Source organism: Neophocaena asiaeorientalis, unplaced genomic scaffold (assembly GCF_003031525.2).
Source record: "Neophocaena asiaeorientalis asiaeorientalis breed wild unplaced genomic scaffold, Neophocaena_asiaeorientalis_V1.1 scaffold648, whole genome shotgun sequence".
Lineage (NCBI taxonomy): Eukaryota > Metazoa > Chordata > Mammalia > Artiodactyla > Phocoenidae > Neophocaena > Neophocaena asiaeorientalis.
Window position 1 is genome coordinate 4,939,152 of NW_020172781.1, and position 18,201 is coordinate 4,957,352.

General features: G+C 43.3%; 1 protein-coding gene across 3 annotated transcripts in view; it reads left to right on the forward strand.

Moving 5' to 3' along the window:
- Window positions 1-18,201, forward strand: part of SVOP (SV2 related protein) — an 86,496-nt gene that overhangs the window by 39,733 nt on the left and 28,562 nt on the right. For all 3 annotated transcript variants that reach the window (XM_024741584.1, XM_024741585.1, XM_024741586.1), the window contains 4 exons: window positions 10,056-10,119; window positions 13,087-13,212; window positions 15,072-15,200; window positions 18,036-18,109. In XM_024741584.1, the coding sequence (XP_024597352.1) occupies window positions 10,056-10,119; window positions 13,087-13,212; window positions 15,072-15,200; window positions 18,036-18,109 (393 nt within the window). The remainder of the gene's footprint in view (window positions 1-10,055; window positions 10,120-13,086; window positions 13,213-15,071; window positions 15,201-18,035; window positions 18,110-18,201) is intronic.

An 18,201-nucleotide genomic window follows, 5' to 3' on the forward strand; every position in this document is an offset into this window, starting at 1 on the left:
CTCTTTCATGGCTACTCATTTCTTGACACAAGGAACCCAAAGTCACTAGGTGATAGCTGTTGTTTAAGTTATTGGATTCTTGCTGCGTACCCTGGTGGAAGCATATTCTCTCTGGGAACCAGGACCTCCAGACCCACAGAGCCTAGAAGATGCAGAATGGAGGAAGCACAGACCCCCCCAAGTGGGTCACTGGGAATGATGGCAATGAAGGCCACTTCTACTTCGACTCTTAGATTTCCAGAACCATGTCTTCTTTCTACACAGCGCCATGTAATAATCATTGATTTAAGGGTATATTGTGTCCTAGAAGTTAGTGCCCCGTCCTCACAGGGTATCATCTCCAAGCTGACACCTCCACGGCACCTACAAAAGGCTGCTCCGTCACTCAGGCCAGCAGCTCCAGGGTGGCATGTTATTGGAAAGGACCAGTGGATTCCATGGTCATATACCCACTGCTGCATCTCCTTTGTTATACATCGGCTCCCTTGGTCCCATGCACTAGGGGATCCTGTGTCAATGGGTCAAATACTTGGAAAGAGAGCCCTCAGATGGTAATGCTGCCTGAGACCCTGTGGGCAGGAAAGGCAAACCAATACCCAGAATATGTGCCATTTCCGGTCAAGATGAATCACTGCTTCTTCCCAAATGGAAGATGTCCAATGTAAAAAACTCGCCACCAAGTGACATGGGATGGTTCCATCCTGAGGGCTCCATGTTGGTCTCTGTTGCTGGCAGACTGGCTTTTTGGCAGCAAAAATGGCAAGATTGGCTCTGGTGGGTGAAGATAGGGGTGATGCACCACTGCAGCCCCTGCCCTCCGAGGGTCAACAGCTCAGTGATTGACTTCTTGAGCCTCCGGAGTGTCATGGTTTGGGGAGGCTGGGAGAGGTGATCTCAAAGGAGAATGCTAATACAGAAGCAGGGTGCTTGGGTCATGGGCTCCAAAACCAGGCTACCCTGGCCCTGTCACATAATAGCTGTGCATCCTTAGGCAAGTCATTAAGCCTTTCTACACCTCAGTTTTCTCATCTCTAAAATGGGGATAATAGCATACCTACCCCATGGGTCACTTAGAATGTTAAATGGCAACGCACGTGAAGTGCCCAGGACAGTGGCTAGCAGGCACTCAAAAAATGTCAGCACGCAGCTGACACGTCTGCTGAAGGCTTTGGTAAGAGGCTCAGGCATCAGTGAGATGGACGATGGACTCGGTGTATAATTATGGAAACAACAAATGTGGAGGAAAGGAGATGTGAGAACATGGACTTAACACAGGGACAAATCCAGACTGTCTGCCACTTAGAGGCTCTCAGTTCAACTCCGTCCTTCCCTCCCTTTTTCATTATTGATCTTCCAGGGCTGTGCTCAGTAGGCATTTGTCATGGACTCCTGGATCTGGGATGAGCTTAAAAACCACTGGAGCTTAAAGCAGAGGCCATTAAGCCAAGCCCATTAATCTGGACTGGCAGGGGCTTGTGGCCAATGTGCTCCACTTCTGGCCTGACTCCACGAATTCCTGTAGTTATAGCCACTGTCCCATTCATTCATGAGCCATTCATTGACTAGGGGACCATTTTCCCCTCATGCTGGAAGGAATGAGATAACAGAGGTACACATTAAATTCCTTTCCCAGGGATGCTCGGGGAGATGGCAACAGAACAGCCTCCAAACAGCCCCCTGGATTTTCTTTCCATATGACGAAAGGGAAAGGAACCAGGGATTCAGAATGTCCACAGTGATTCTTTTTCAAGATGGTGCCATGAGAAACACTCTTTTCTACGTCCTCTTCTTCCACATTTTCTGGAAGTGACATAAAAGGTATAAGAAATACATCTTGAAGAGTGCTGGAAAGCAAGAAAAAGGTGCTATCAGCAGAACAGAAATTTTGAGGAAACTCTGGAAGACTGTAAGCAGATGGGATTCCAATGGCAGAATAACTAGAGGAGAGAAAAAAAAACATCCCCTAAGACTGTGAAGGGAAGAGATCTTCAGGCAGAGAGTACAGGACACCAGGGAAATAAAATTAAGGACACAGAGCAGCTGGAAGGGCCTTTACCCCCTTACTGATGTCGTGAGGGTTCTGAGCTTGCCTACCTGCTCCCTTCCCCCACACCCCAAATGGCTTGCCTCCCCATTTAGCTGTTCATTTACTTAATGCTGCTATAGCCCTTCTGTCTGTTTATTGAGCTATTACTTCATTCCAGGCACATGAGCATTTTAAACCCACAAAACCTTAAGACGTAGATATGATTACCTCCGTTTTACAGGTAAGAAAACTGAGGCTTTAAAGCAGTAACATGTGTAAGGTCACACGGTTAGTAAAAGGAGGGCAAATAAAAACCACGAACAAAATTACAGAAGAGGGACTTGCCTGGTGGTCCAGTGGTTAAGACCCAGCACTTCCATTGCAGGGGGCACGGGTTTGATCCCTGGTTGGGGAGCTAAGATCCCACATGCCGGGTGGCGAGGCCCCCCCCCCAAAAAAAATTACAGAAGAAATATTTAGCCACCCAAGAGACTCACTGGTTCCCCAGCACTTTCACGCCAGCTATTTACATAAAAATAATCATGTCTTAATTATGCAAAGCTCTTATCTAGTTATAAAAATGGCTCCCCTAAGTTCATTATTTGGAAACATTTAGTCGAAGATATTTTTTGTGTAATTAAATGTAACTCAGAGTTTCCATTCATTCAGAAGGACTTTACCCAGTTGCGCCACCTCGCAAAACCAAGTGAATAAGATTTTGCTATATAATTGTTAAAAGCTCAACAATCACAAGTCCTTATGATGTACTCAGATTTTTAGTATAAATACAAATTATATTACTAAAAACTTTTAATTGAAAAAATGTTTTTCTTTCAGTTTTATTGAGATGGAATTGACATTCAACACTGTATAAGTTTAAGGTTTACAGTGTAATGACATATATCTTGCAAATGATTAACGCAGTAAGTTTAGCTAACATCCACCAATTCATATAGAAATTATATTGTTAATAAGGAACCCATCCCTCTGCCCTAATTTTTGCCTTTCTAACTCCTCCTCTCCCTTTATTTCTTCTTTCTTTTCTCTCTTCCCTCAGAGTAGGTGTTCACATTGGTCCTTGGTGATAACAGTAACATTAGTAGTGATGGTGATAATAATGTCAGTGGAGTGCTTGCCAGGTGCGGAGCCCATGCTAAGCTCTCTCTTCACACTACCTCTTCTTGTCTATTGGACAACCCTACTATCCCCATTTTACAGCTGAGAAAACTAAGGCTCAGCGATCCTGAGGGATTTGCTTAAGGTCAGATGGTTTTTAAGTGGAATGTAGAGTTACCTTTTGTTGCTTTGTAACAAACCGCCCCAACACTTATGGCTTAAAATGGTAACAATTTATTTAACTTATGATACTGCAGTTTGGCCATTTGCTTGTTCTGGTCTCTGCAGGGCTTTTACTCTTGTGTCTTTTGTCTGCTGGTGAGTTGGATGGGGACTGGCTAGGCTACTATCGCCACAGCTGACTCACCTCTGCTCCGCAAGCCTCTCACCTGCCTTCCCCTTTGGTAACCATCAGGTTTTTTTCTATGTCTCTGAGTCTGTTTTTGTTTCGTATATAAGTTCATTTGCACCTTTTTCTTTGTTGTTTTTTTTTTTTGCGGTACGCGGGCCTCTCACTGTTGTGGCCTCTCCCGTTGCGGAGTACAGGCTCCGGACGCGCAGGCTCAGCGGCCATGGCTCACGGGCCCAGCCGCTCCGCGGCATGTGGGATCCTCCAGGATCGGGGCACGAACCCGTGTCCCCTGAGTCGGCAGGCGGACTCTCAACCACTGCGCCACCAGGGAAGCCCTGCACCTTTTTTTAAAATGCCACATATAAGCGATATCGTATGATATTTGTCTTTCTTTGTCTGACTCATTTCACTTAGTATGGTAATCTCTAGGTCCATCCATGCTGCTGTAGATGGCATTGTTTCATTCTTTTTTATGACTGAGTAATATTCTATTGTATAAATATATCACATCTTCTTTATCCATTCCTCTGTCGGTGGACATTTAGGTTGCTTCCATGTCTTGGCTATTGTAAATAGTGATGCAATGAACACTGGGGTGTATGTATCTTTTTGAATTATGGTTTTCTCTGGGTATATGCCCAGGAGCGTGATTGAAGGATCATAGGGTACCTTTATTTTTAGTTTTTTGAGGAACCTCCATGCTGTTCTCCCTAGTGGCTGTACCAGTTTACATTCCCACAAGAAGGAAGAGACTTTAACCCAAGCAAAAGAGTTAAATGTAACTTTATCATTACAAGCAGTACATTTTTGTTTTAGAAAATGCAAATAGGCACCGAAAAATAATAATCACCTCTAATTGTACATACTGCCTCACAAAAAATATACAAGACACAGGTTGGCACCAGGGCAGATGGTTTATTATTTCCAGTAGAGGGTGCTGTGTATTTCAGGAGAAATGTGACTTACCTTTGAGATGGAAGCCTGCCCTACCTGGCATCCTACCAGTGAGTGTTTTAGCCGCTCTTAAAGATGAATACCCCAGGTAGCTGCCCACCTGTTCTGCCTTGAGACCTGTCTCAGAAGTTGCTTCAGATTGGTGTCTAGAATAAGCTGGTTCACAAATCTGTCCTTGGCGCTGCTCTGTCCCCCAAAGACCAAGCAGAAGTGCCAGACGGAGATCACAGGTCATTTCCTTCCCAGGCATGTGATCCAAATGGCAAATCTCTAACTGCCAAGTGCTGTAAATGCGATTATTTGCAGTGGGGAGTTGTTTGTGCCCGTATCGGCTGCTTCTTGGCCTTGCTAATTTCACTGCTTATTCTTCAGCTCTTCAGCATGATTGTAATAATCCCCATACTTTGGGTGAAGCTCAAGTGACTCTTTCCCATCATGAACTGCTATAAATAATGGCCAAACGTGGGGCACAACAATTACAGGAAAAGATGTTCCTTGTGGCATAGGTTGCAAAAACAAGAAGTTGAAAACGATCTAAGTATTAATTAATAGGGTCACGGCTATTAAAAAATAATCTGGTAGCGCTACATAGATTACTATGGAAAGATTTCCAGACTGTCTTATCAGGAGCAGATCCTGACACAGAAATTCAAAAGCAAGGAGTTTCCTGTGGGAGACACTGCAATACATTCTCCAAATTGTCCCGTTCGAGGGACGAGGCAACTGTCATTTGTTAAGAGCTGCTCCTGGGAAGTTTAAATTCCTTGGCACTTCTGGTCTGCCACATGGGTTGGCAAAGCAAGCTTTAATGACCAGAGAAAGCACTCAGGGAAGAGGTGCGAGTGCTGGCACTGGGAAGGTGGACTGGCATAGCCAGAGGTGGTGAGAATCGGGGCATTTGTATGGGTGGAGCACCGGCAGTATGCAGCATGTGTGAGCAGAAAAAAAGGGGGAGAGGGGAAGGGAAGGGAAAAAAGAGAAAGATACTATGTTGTTTAAATTTATTATTACTGTTATTATTATATAATTAATTCCAGCATATATTCCCCGTACTGTACATTTCATACCTGTGACCCATTTATTTTGCAGCTCGAGTTTGTGCCTCTTCACGTCCTTCACCTAATTCTCTGCTCGCCTCCCCTCCCCACGGCCCCAGGAACCACCTGTCTATTCTCTGTACTGTATCTGTGACTCTGTCTCTGTCTTGTTATGTTTGTTCATTTGTTTTGGTGTTTAGATTCCACATGTGAATAGATTCATACAGCATTTGTCTTTCTCTGTCTGACTTATTTCTCTTAGCATAACACGCTCTAGGTTCATCCATGTTGTCGCAAATGGCAAGATTTCATTCTTTTTCGTGGTTGATATTCTATTGTGTATATATATATAGAGAGAGAGAGAGATATAAATGCCACATCTTCTTTATCCATTTATCTGTTGATGGACACTTAGGTTGCTTCCACATCTTGGCTACTGTAAATAATGCTGCAATGAACATAGGGGTGTACATGTCTTTTCGAATTAGTGTTTTTATTTTCTTCAGATGAATACCCAGGAGTGGAATTGCTGGCATGTGGTGGTTCTATTTTTAATTTTTTGAGGCACCTCCATACTGTTTTCCGTAGTGGCTGCACCAATTTACATTCCTACCAACAGTGCACGAGGGATCTCTTTTCCCACATCCTTGCCAACGCTTATTCCTTGTCTTTTTGATGATGGCCATTCTGACAGGTGTGAGGTGATAGCTCACTGTGGTTTTGATTTGCATTTCCCTGATGATTTGTGATGCTGAACATCTTTTCATGCACCTGTTGCCATCTGTTATGTCTTCTTTGGAAAAATGTCTGTTCAGTTTTAAATTTATATATTCATTTACATAGAAAAGGGGCTGGAAGGTTGCAAAGCAAACTGCTATTAGTCATGGCTTTGGGGAAGGGGAGTGGAAGCAGGGGTAAGGAGGAAGAGGAAAATTCATCATACACTCTGTCTTCTTGCATATTGCTAAATTATTTACAATGAGAATGCATTCATGTACTAATTCTGTGCCTAAAAAAGAAAAAAAGACCGCATGTTGTAAGTTCATTATAAAAACAAATCCTTGACATCTAAGGACAGGATTAGCTTTGCCCCTAGAATACGCTACTGAACATTTTTTTCATGGTTAGTAATTTGATTTTAATTTGGTGGGGAAAATGTAAACACGCTTCCTATTTTATTATCAGTATTGATGTTTTTAAAATAATATAAGCACACCATTTGGAGAAGAGAATAAAATTTCCGAGTCATTCATGGTAATTGCTGTAATCTTTTACAACCACTGCAACTGGTCTCCATTCTCAGAGCTGAGTGAATGAAATTCCTCATGGTTTTTGTTGAGAGAGGCACTTGTAGGACTATACATTGGAACAACTTTTTAGGAAGCACTTTGATGATATATATCAAAAGCCTTAAAATGTGTACCCTTTGACTCAAATTCTTTTACAGGAATATACCCTAAGGAAACCACATGCAAACAGAGATTTAAGACGAAGGATGCTTATTGAAGTATTGTTTATAATTGTGAAACCACCTAAATAGGGAAGCGAGTGATGGGCTGCATAATATAGACAGACCTAGGTTAAAATTTTGGCTCTTCTACTGACCAACTTACCAGCTACGTGATCCTGGTCAAATAACAACTTATCTGACACAGATATAAAGATGAAAATAGGGATTAAAGATAGACACACACAATGGGAATTATAATTACCTACCCCATTGACTTGCAGCATTTATTGAGTGAGATAATTCATGTAAAATATCTAGAAGAATGTTTGGGCACATAGTAGATCCTCAATAAAAGGTAGCTATTATTAAGGAAAATATGGTTCATGAATATGATAGAATATATGTGTAAGAGGATTTAAAATGGCATGGAAATACTATTTATAAAGTCAATAAAAATAGGGTTCAAAATTCTTGAATATGATCTCAGATAGGGGTTCAAACAGAGAGAAAGAGAGAGATGAAGAAAAGAGAGAGAGAAAGAGAGAGACAGAACACCAAAACAGAGAGAGAGGATTTACTAAAACGCACTGCGAAGTAAGACTAAATGACATTGACTTTTTCTCCATGCTTTTCTCTACATAGAGTATATCTGAACTACTAAAGCCCTAGCTATCCCTCTGAGGCTCCTGAGAATTCTTCCTTCTCTGGACAGAGGCATCTTTTATCATAACCCTAAGAAAGACTTTTACCAGTGATAGAACTATTTCTAGATCTTAATGGTATTGCTGAGGCCAACATTTAAAAAGATAGATGCTTTGCAAGGAAAGGTGTCATGGGTTGGGTTTCATAGAAGCAGACAGACTGAGGCAGAGATTTTTGTACAGGTAATTTATTCAGGGAATGCTCTCAGGAGGATCCGGTAAAGGAGTGAAAGAGGCAAGAAAGGTGAAGGGAAGAAATTAAGGATGTGGTTTCAGGTGACATCTAGACTCAGCTTGATCCCGTAGGGAGCTGAAGTATTCATTGTCTCATAGGGTCTGTCCCATCTTGAGGCAGGGAATGAGCCTTTTGTACCCAACACTAGTCTTCAGCCTGCCCTGGAGAGAAAGGGCATAACTCCCAGATATCTCTGTGGTGAGGCAACTCCAATTACTCAAAAGCAATCCTAAGAGAGGGTTGCAGGTATGAGCTGTTAGAAGCAGCATCAGATAGATGGGCCCCATGATCTAGTAAAGGGATCCCAGGAGATCTAGATACACCATCTGCCTCAAAAGGGTTAATGGAAATAAGCCTCCCTCTACCCCTCCTCCCTTATGAGGAGCCAGGAGAGTAAGTAACATGAGGTCATCTAGTAGCTCGGTTGTCTGGCTTAGGTGGGAGATGAGGGGAAAGAGAAGGGCTTATCTCCCTAGCACAATGGAAGGGAGCATGGGGAGTAGTTTAGAAGTTTCCTTTTCTTCCAAGCATGCCCATTAGCTGAGCAAGTGAAAGGGAGGGGAGGAGGATGTGGAGGTAGATGGAGGAGGCAGCCAATATGGTTGCAACATTGGTTACACTGAGTAAACAAGTGAATTGATGGAGCAGATGGGAAATATTTTGAGGATAATGAGACACGGAATTCTCAATGTTGGAAAAGAAAATTGCAAAAAATGGAACTTTAAAGGTTAGAAAGAATCCTAAAGTGTTGGACTGGTACTGAAAGTATCAGTATGAACTCATTGTTTTTAAAAATACATGTACACAGGTATTGAAATAGATATAGATGTATGGTGTGCATGTGGGAAGAGAGAGAGAGAGCGAGAAATAGAGACACCCAGAGAAAGGATGGATGAATAGATGATAGATAGATAGATAGATGGATGGATGATAGATCTCTTAGCTGTGTCCACTGGGAGGGCCTAGAAGCAATGGGAACCCCCATAGCAATGAGCACACTGAACACTCAGATCTTGGTTTCTAAACACCATCTTCTGCCAAAAGGAACCAGGACTTCTTAGAAAAATGACTGACCCCATGGTTGGGGCAAAGAAAGTACTAGATGAGCCTGGACATCTTTCTGTACAAGAAAGTAAGAAAGAGCTCAAGGAATGATGGAGACATGTCAAAAAGACATAGGAATCATCTTGAAAGGGCTTCCACTGACCAGATCTGGGACAGGCTGAGCATGAAAATAATAAAGGCAGTAATGGATTACAACCCATTGAATAAAACAGGAATCCGCAAGTCCATACTGATGAAATGAATGGATAGGTGGGTAGGTAGGTAGATGAGACAGGAGAAAAGAAAGATCTTCCTTACAGAAGAATGTCAACCAATAAATGTAGAAGAAGTTATGGAAATAATAAATACAGTTTGTCATCATAGTGGTGGTTGATTCAGGCAGAAATAGTCAAAAGATGGAATGCTAAAGCTGGTGAGTAGAGGTTCTATGGGGAGCAGGATATTGACATAATCTCTGAATGTTCCCCCTTAAAGTACTTCTTAATCACAAATGGAAAATTTATAACTTTAGGATGGAAATATCTATCAGAAAACTTGACCTGGTGATGAAAGTTAATATCACCAATGATGGGACTACTTGACGTCATGTCCCCAGTGTGAGGCACTGGGAAGAGTTCAGCACCATTTCTGTGAGGTTCTTGCCAAGAAGACATGGGCTGAGTCTAGTCACAGGGAGACATCAGGACCCGGGATGAGAGGCATCCTGCCGTATGAAAGGCCTCTACTCCAAGACTATTCAGGACTTGAGTGATGGGGAAAATCTAAGGAACGGTTCTAGATTGAAGTTGCCCATCATCCCACCACTCTTTTTTCACCTACATTTATTGGGTTTTGGGGAATGCTCAATGATAGTAGGTACTAAATTTGAGAATCATATGGGGTGACGGGGGGGAGTTGGTTAAAAATGCTGATGCCAGGACCCCACCCCTGAGAGTCTGTTTCTGAAGGTCTGGTATGGACCCTGGGGATATGCATATTTAGCCATCATCCCCAGAAATCCTGACGTAAGTGGTCCACAGACCACCCTTGGAGGAAAGTTGGCCGAGAAATTCAGAAAACCATAGCGATCTTCCCACTCAGTCCCGACCTTAACGCCCTTTCTGTCTTTTGCATTCCCAGGGTGACGCTGTATGCTGAGTTCCTTCCCATGAAAGCCAGAGCTAAGTGTATTTTGCTGATTGAGGTAAGGAGGATGGTCTGGGATTCTGGATATTACTCAGTCTCTGAGCAGGAGATTCCCAGGTTTCTTGAGCCATAGGACAAGGAAAAGGAGTTTAAGAAAAATATAACAGATCCATTATGCAAGGATTTAAATGGATCATTTATGTTGATTTCAACATGGTTGTTTTGCAACATGGATAAATTCTTCCATTGACAAGAAATTCAATCTACCACCCCTGAAAAAAAATGGTAGCAGGCAGGTAGTATGTCCTTCCTGAACTAGAAATGACTTTTATCTGAAAGTTGGTGCTGAACATTGTAGCTTGAGTAGACCAAACTCCTGCCCCCCCCCACCAGATTGACTCGTGTCTTGTGTGAGATCGATATTCATGGCCACGTCTGTGGCCAGTAGGCTGCCTTAAAACTCTCTTGGAGCATCCAGTCCCTCTCAAGCCCTCCCTCTGCCAGGGTCCTGTGACCCATTTTCCAACCATGATCTGGAAGATCTCAGGGCAAATACATAGCTGCCCAACAGCCCTCCTCCATGCAGTGGCAGTATTATTTGTCCCTGCTGGACACTTAGGTCCACAGTCACGACTGTCCCTAATCACCATGATTACATGACAATATTGATCACACTGATCCACAGCCCAACTTAACCATCCTGACTGTGTCTACCCCTGACCAATCAGGGTGGTAGTCAGCTGGTCCACACTGGTATGGATGAACCAGTTTAATATTGAAATGCATCTGCCAGATGATCCTGAACCCTGACTGGCCCTCATTGCCTGACACCCTGTCCTTTCTAAGGACGCCCTAGAGCGCCCCATGATGCAGCAACTAAAGTCTGGTGAGTGTTGGGGGAGGTGTGTGACCAGGGTTCATTCTGATTGGCCAATACTGTATGGTGTACACTCTGATTGGTCAGTTTATAAATTGTTAGCCATTTTGACTGTCCCTCTGGTTGTCAGCAGTTGAAATGGACTGTGGTTACTTTAAGCGAAAGGGGATTTAGGAAGGCTCTTGGGGGCTCCCGGATGGAGAAGATGAAGGACGATGTTTTGGAATGGACAATGGTTGTAGACTCAAAGTTGCAGCAGGAAACAACATACTCACATTAGGATAATTTGAAGAGGGTTTCTTTTCTTTTCTTTTTTTTTTAATTTAATTTTATTTTTTATACAGCAGGTTCTTATTAGTTATCTATTTTATACATATTAGTGTATATATGTCAATCCCAATCTCCCAATTCATCCCCCCACCACCACCTCCGATTTCCCCCCTTGGTGTCCGTACGTTTGTTCTCTATATCTGTGTCTCTATTTCTGCCTTGCAAACCGGTTCATCTGTAGCATTTTTCTAGATTTCACATGTATGCGTTAATATATGATATTTGTTTTTCTCTTTCTGACTTACTTCACTCTGTATGACAGTCTCTAGGTCCATTCACGTCTCTACAAATGACCCAATTTTATTCCTTTTTATGGCTGAGTAATATTCCATTGTATATGTGTGACACATCTTCTTACCCATTATGTATATCTTCTTTGGAGAAATGTCTATTTAGGTCTTCTGCCCATTTTTTGACTGGGTTGGTTGTTTTTATAATATTGAGGTGCATGAGCTGTTTATATATTTTGGAGATTAATCCTTTGTCCGTTGATTTGCTTGCAAATATTTTCTCCCATTCTGAGGGTTGTCTTTTCGTCTTGTTTATAGTTTCCTTTGCAGTTTATAGTTTGCTTAAAAGCAAAAGCTTTTAAGTTTCATGAGGTCCCATTTGTTTATTTTTGTTTTTATTTCCATTATTCTAGGAGGTGGGTCAAAAAAGATATTTCTGTGATTTATGTCAAAGAGTGTTCTTCCTATGTTTTCCTCTAAGAGTTTTATAGTGTCCAGTCTTACATTTAGGTGTTTAATCCATTTTGAGTTTACTTGTGTGTATGGTGTTAGGGAGTGTTCTAATTTCATTCTTTTACATGTAGCTGTCCAGTTTTCCCAACACCACTTACTGAAGAGACTGTCTTTTCTCCATTGTATATCCTTGCCTCCTTTGTCAGAGATTAGTTAACCATAGGTGCGTGGCTTTATCTCAGGTTTTTCTATACTGTTCCGTTGATCTATATTTCTGTTTTTGTGCCAGTACCATATTGTCTTGATGACTGTAGCTTTGTAGTATAGTCAGAAGTCAGGGAGTCTGATTCCTCCAACTCCATTATTTTTTTCCCTCAAGATTGCTTTGGCTGAAGAGGGTTTCATAAAGGGACTATTTACAAGGTCCCTGAAGGGGCAAAGGGAGAGAGTAATTAGCAGCCCAGAGAGAGAGAGAGAAAGAGAGAGTTGCATGGCAAAGGCTCTTGGAAAGGAGCTGTGACCTTCAGCTAAGGGATGCAGCCAGCGCATGACCACCCTGCAGAGAAGGAGCCAGAGGAATAAGCACCCGAATCCCTCTTTCCTCCCCATCTCCTGTGTGGCTCCCCATTGGCTGCACCCAATGTGAAACCAGAGGACAGGGGGACTGTGGATGCAGTCCATACAAGGAGCAAGGTGGAAGAGGATGGAATGTGATTCAGAGAAACAGACAGAAGATATTCAGCCCCACAGGGGAGAGACAATTCTGATAAAGGATACCGGGGCACTATTGGGCAAGGGAGATGGATGTGAGTAGACAAAAACCAATGTGTCCACTACTCTACTGGCCTCACACAATATTGATCATATTGATCTCCTTAACCAGAGCTGCCACATTGCACACTCCAGTGGGCACCATGCAAATATCATACAGTGTGGATGGTACCCTCAGGAGATAGACAACATGGAGGCCCTGGCCCAACCATATGAACCACAGGAAAAGTGATGGCCATTCTGACTTTCCTGACCCCCAAGGACCCCCTTACCAACATGGATAACGTTGTCTCCAATGATCCTGAAATTGCTCACTGTGTTGACCAATGCTGCCCCATTACTGACGCCCATTCTCCCATGCCAGGTGTTCTGGGCCATCGGGACAGTGTTCGAGGTTGTCCTGGCTGTGTTTGTGATGCCCAGCCTGGGCTGGCGTTGGCTGCTCATCCTCTCGGCTGTCCCACTCCTCCTCTTTGCTGTTCTGTGTTTTGTAGGTATCCTTTAAGACATCTCAGCCTTTGTTACTTGGTCTCCTGCCGTTCATTATATTTTGGTGGGGAGGGTGTGGAGGAGGGTACCAAAGCCACTTTTAAGATTATTTCTTTGAATCAGGAAATGAGACAAAGGTACAGGGCCTGGGGTGGGCCCAGTATGGGGTGTTGGGTTTCCTCCAGGCAGACACTGCTGGGATATTCTTGAGGGAGATATCAAGGGGATGGGGGATACCTTGCTCCCTCTCCCTGCACTACAAGAGCTACACTTAAGGTGAGTGTATTTGGAATAGTTGCGATTCTTAAGTTGCAAGTGACAAAACCCAGTTCAAACTGGCTTGAGTGAAAGAGACATATGATAGAATATTAAATATCTGGCTTCAGGCATGGCTGGGTCCAAGGGCTCAAATGATCCCGCCGTCTCATCTCTGCATAAACTCCCCCCCACACACAGCGAGATCAGACCACACGTTTATCATTTCATGTGAAGACCACATCCATGAAATGCTTTACAGCCAGTGGGCCCCAGAATAAGCCTGTAGGGAGGTAGGTCTCATCTATGATAAATAACATAATAATTACTGGTAATGACAATAGGTATTAATAATTACTTAGCATAACAGTGTAGCAGGCCCTATGCCAGGCTCTTTATATGCATTATCATATTTATTCCTCCCAATAACCACAGGAGGTAGGACTATGATGAACCCCTATATTAGTTAGCATGATACCAGCTGCTGTAACAAATAAAGCCTACACACTCAGTAACTTAACACAATAGGAGTTTATTTCTCATTCACAGAACAGTCCAGAATGGGTGCTTCCATTTGACGGGTGTGATTCTGGGCCCAGAGTTCCTTCCAGTTTGTACCTCTGCCACTGTCTAGGGCTTTGGAATCTTCTACATGTAGACTGAAGAAGGGCAGGTAGAGATGTATACTTAAATAACTTGGCCAGGAATATTCTGCTCTCGTGCCATTGGTGAAAGCATGTCACGTGGCCATGCCTAGATGCCTAGGTGCTGGGAAATGTAGTTTCTGGCTGGGCAGCCATATCCAAGGACAACTCTATGCTATGGAAAGGGAAGCACGAATTTTACTGGATGCTAGCAATCTCTGCTATATTCTCATTTTACTGATGAGGAAACTGAGGCCCAGAAAGGTTGATTGACTTGTCAAAAGACACACAGCAAATAAACAACAGAACTCATTTGAACCAAATCTTCTGACTCCAAGTCTCATACTCTCTCATTTCACAGATTGCTGTTGCTTTGTTTTACGGAGAGATGTCTATCTAGTCACTTGGGGTTGGGACTCTAGTAGGCCTAAAGGTCCTTCTGATTTCTTTCTGTCTCTTAGACTGAGTTTGCAAGACGATGCTAAACACAGGCGAGGTGTAGTTTCTTGAGAGATGGGGATGATGATGATGATGGTGAGAGTGGTGGACTGTTTTTCTTTTTTGGTGGCAGTCTTAATTTAGTTCAGCTGTCACCTGCAACTCAGCAGCACCAAATTACAGTAATAGCAACGGCAACACGAACAGATATATTAACCCATTCCAGGCACTGTGCTAAGCACTTTGTTTGGATTATCCCATTGAATCCTCTCAACAACCCTAAGAGGGAGGATCTATTATTATCCCCATTTTATGGATGAGGAAGTGGAGGCACAGAGAGGTCAAGTTATTGCTCAAGGTCACAGAGCCATTATAATCAATGGCAGTGCCAGGATTTGAAGGCAGGCTTCTGGCCCCAGAGCCTCCGGCCTTAAGGACTCCACACACACATGAGAGTGTATGGCTGTGACCGAGCATTCTGTTCTGCCCTAACTGGCCACGTCTCGGTCTCCTGTCCTCATAGTGGCTGCCAGAGAGCGCAAGGTATGATGTGCTGTCCGGAAACCAGGAAAAGGCCATCGCCACCTTAAAGAGGATAGCCACAGAAAACGGAGCCCCCATGCCTCTGGGGAAACTCATCATCTCCAGACAGGTCAGTGCCTGGCGGACTGACTGCATGTTGCTGCACGTGCTGGGAGCATGTGTATGTGAGTGGGTGAGGGGTGCAGTGGGCAAGATCTGCAAAGGGAATTTGGCAACTTCAGTCTGTGTACTTTCACTGCCAAGTCCTAAAAGTACCACCTGGAGAAGTGATTAGATAAATGTAATATAATGTCCCATAATGGGTCCCGTAACTACTCCTGCTTCAGTTTCATCTTTCAGCACCCATGAAGTCTGATTAGCAAATGTGATTGATTGGCAAAGGCTTGACAGTAAAATCACATTAGGAAGTGCCACAACAGACTTAGATCCAAGACACCAAACCGCCCCTGTGTAGACATCCTTAATGCGTGGTGCATCACTCCCCAGGCAACACCATCAGGGAATCCACCACACTACAAATTGATGAGCACTTACTGCAGGTGCAAGTGGGGAGAAGGGAGCCAGATTAAAGGCTGCAGTCCCTGCCCTCAAGAATCAAGCATGTGGGGCTTCCCTGGTGGCGCAGTGGTTGAGAATCTGCCTGCCAATGCAGGGGACGCAAATGTGGCTTAGAGAAACATCACAAATACCCTTAAGCAAACAACAGACCCTACAAGGAAATTATTATTATTATTTATACATTTATTTATTTATTTTTGGCTGCATTGGGTCTTTGTTGCTGCAGCGGGCTTTCTCTAGTTGTGGCGAGCGGAGGCTACTCTTCGTTGTGATGTGCGGGCTTCTCATTGCGGTGGCTTCTCTTGCTGTGGAGCACAGGCTCTAGGCCTGCAGGCTTCCGTAGTTGTGGCACACAGGCTCAGTAGCTGTGACGCACAGGCTTAGTTGCTCCGCAGCATGTGGGATCTTCCCAGACCAGGGCTTGAACCCATGTCTCCTGCATTGGCAGGAGGATTCTTAACCACCGCGCCACTGGGGAAGCCCTATTTTTTTAAAATAATATCATTTTTCTGACTGTTTCTATATTAGGCAAAAAGAACTGAATGGAATTTCACCAGATTGAGAGGAAGTGCTAGGCAGGGTCTGACAACATAGAAACCAGGAGACATACCCCAAATTTGCTTTGGGGAGCACAGGGTTGGGGTAGGGGGCATCCCAGAGAGTCTGGGGTGCAAGAGGCTCATTTAGTTGCCTTTGGGGAGGGACTGCATTCTCCCCTGTCCCTCCTGTGGGAAGATGCTCTGGATGGAGAAAGTATACAGTGATTTCAAATGTGTGTTGCAAAGTGACAGTGGCAAGGCTGGATGCTCCAGTTGTGGGCTTCTCTTTGGAAAGGATCTGCTGCCGCAGGGGCCTCTCTGTGTTCCAGGGTGCCCGGCAGCGGGGCCTGTTTTTGTTTTTTTGTTTTTTTTTTTATGGAGGTCACTGGGGCAGGTGCGTAGCTGATGCAGCCAGGAGCAGCCAGACCCAGAGAGAGAGTTCTCTCAGGTCCAGGAAGGCTCCAAGAAGGTGGTGAATCCCCCATCACCAAAAAGAGAAGAGAAGGATTTTCCAGAAAGCAGACCAATTCTCCAAAAGCCAATTTTTCTTGCCAATGTATCAGTTTACCAAAAACGTGTTTTAAGGATTATTCTTTTTGAATATATTTAGTAAATAGGGAGAGATTTTTCCTATGTATATACTAATACATATATTAACACATAGGAATATATTTTTCCTGTGTTTATATTAATACATATAATATATTCCTCAATAACTATATTAATGAATTCATTCTTAAGTATATTAATGAATGAATCTATTCTAAAATATAGTCAATAAATACAAACATGCTCAAATATATTCAATAAGCATATTGAGTATTGTCTTTCTATTCAAGAATGTATTACAAACTATTTTTATTCACAAAGACAATATTCATGGGTAGATTAAACCACCTATAACCCATAATCTTTTTTAAAAAAGCTTTTAGCATGTTTAAATAAGTGAGCACTTCTCAAACTGCTAAGAGTAATATGTTCATTAAATAAATCTAAGAAGATAATCCATAGAATATAGATTCTATGAATATATTTTTTAAATTATTTTTCTTGTTGATGCTTTTAAGAAAATTTTTTATTGGAGTATAATGGATTTACAACGTTGTGTTAGTTTCAGGTGTACAGCAAACTGACTCAGTTATACATATACATATATCCACTCTTTTTTAGATTATTTTCCCATATAGGCCATTACAGAGTATTGAGTAGAGTTCCCTGTGCTATACAGTATGTCCTTATTAGTTATCTATTTTATATATAGTAGTGTGTATATGTCAATCCCAATCTCCCGATTTATCCCTCCCCTGCCAGAATATATGTTTTAAAATAGAACATTGTAAAGCAAAGATTTGATAAATTAGTAAATTATATAAAATTGGCAAGTGAGTCATTTAGCTAATTGGTCTTTTGGCAAGTTGGCTTTTGGTGAATTGATTTTCAGCACATTAATTTCTGTCACCTTGACCTAGAGCTGGCTTTGGGTGGGGAGGGTGTGAAATGGCGGGAGGCATCTTGGACTGGTTGTTTGCTCCCTGGTCCATGGGATCGCCCAAGAGGCCTCAGAGGGGCCAAGCCTGAGGGGCCTGCTTCCCAGCTCCAGGATTCCAGGTTGGGGTTGGGTGTGGAATGTCTCCATCTCTGGACATGGCTGAGTCCTGGCTGAAGGCCTCCCTGGGCTGGGGGGCGCTGAGTGCCGTGGATCTGAGTCCCGGGTTCTCGGAACCTGAGTGTCCTGCCCACCAGAAACCTCCCTCCCAGCCTCGGGTGTCCACTGGTCTCAGGCTACCAACCTGTGCCCACACATCCGCAGGGGAGGAGAGTAAATGGTGTTCTTTGTCTTGAAACAGGAAGACCGAGGCAAAATGAGGGACCTCTTCACACCCCATTTTAGATGGACAACCTTGCTGCTGTGGTTTATATGGTAAGAGCTGTTTGTTGATTCTCCGGTCCCCCTCCTCTCGCCCTGTTTTGGGTTTTAACTCGGAGGACAGAGAACGCTTCCATCTTGAGCAG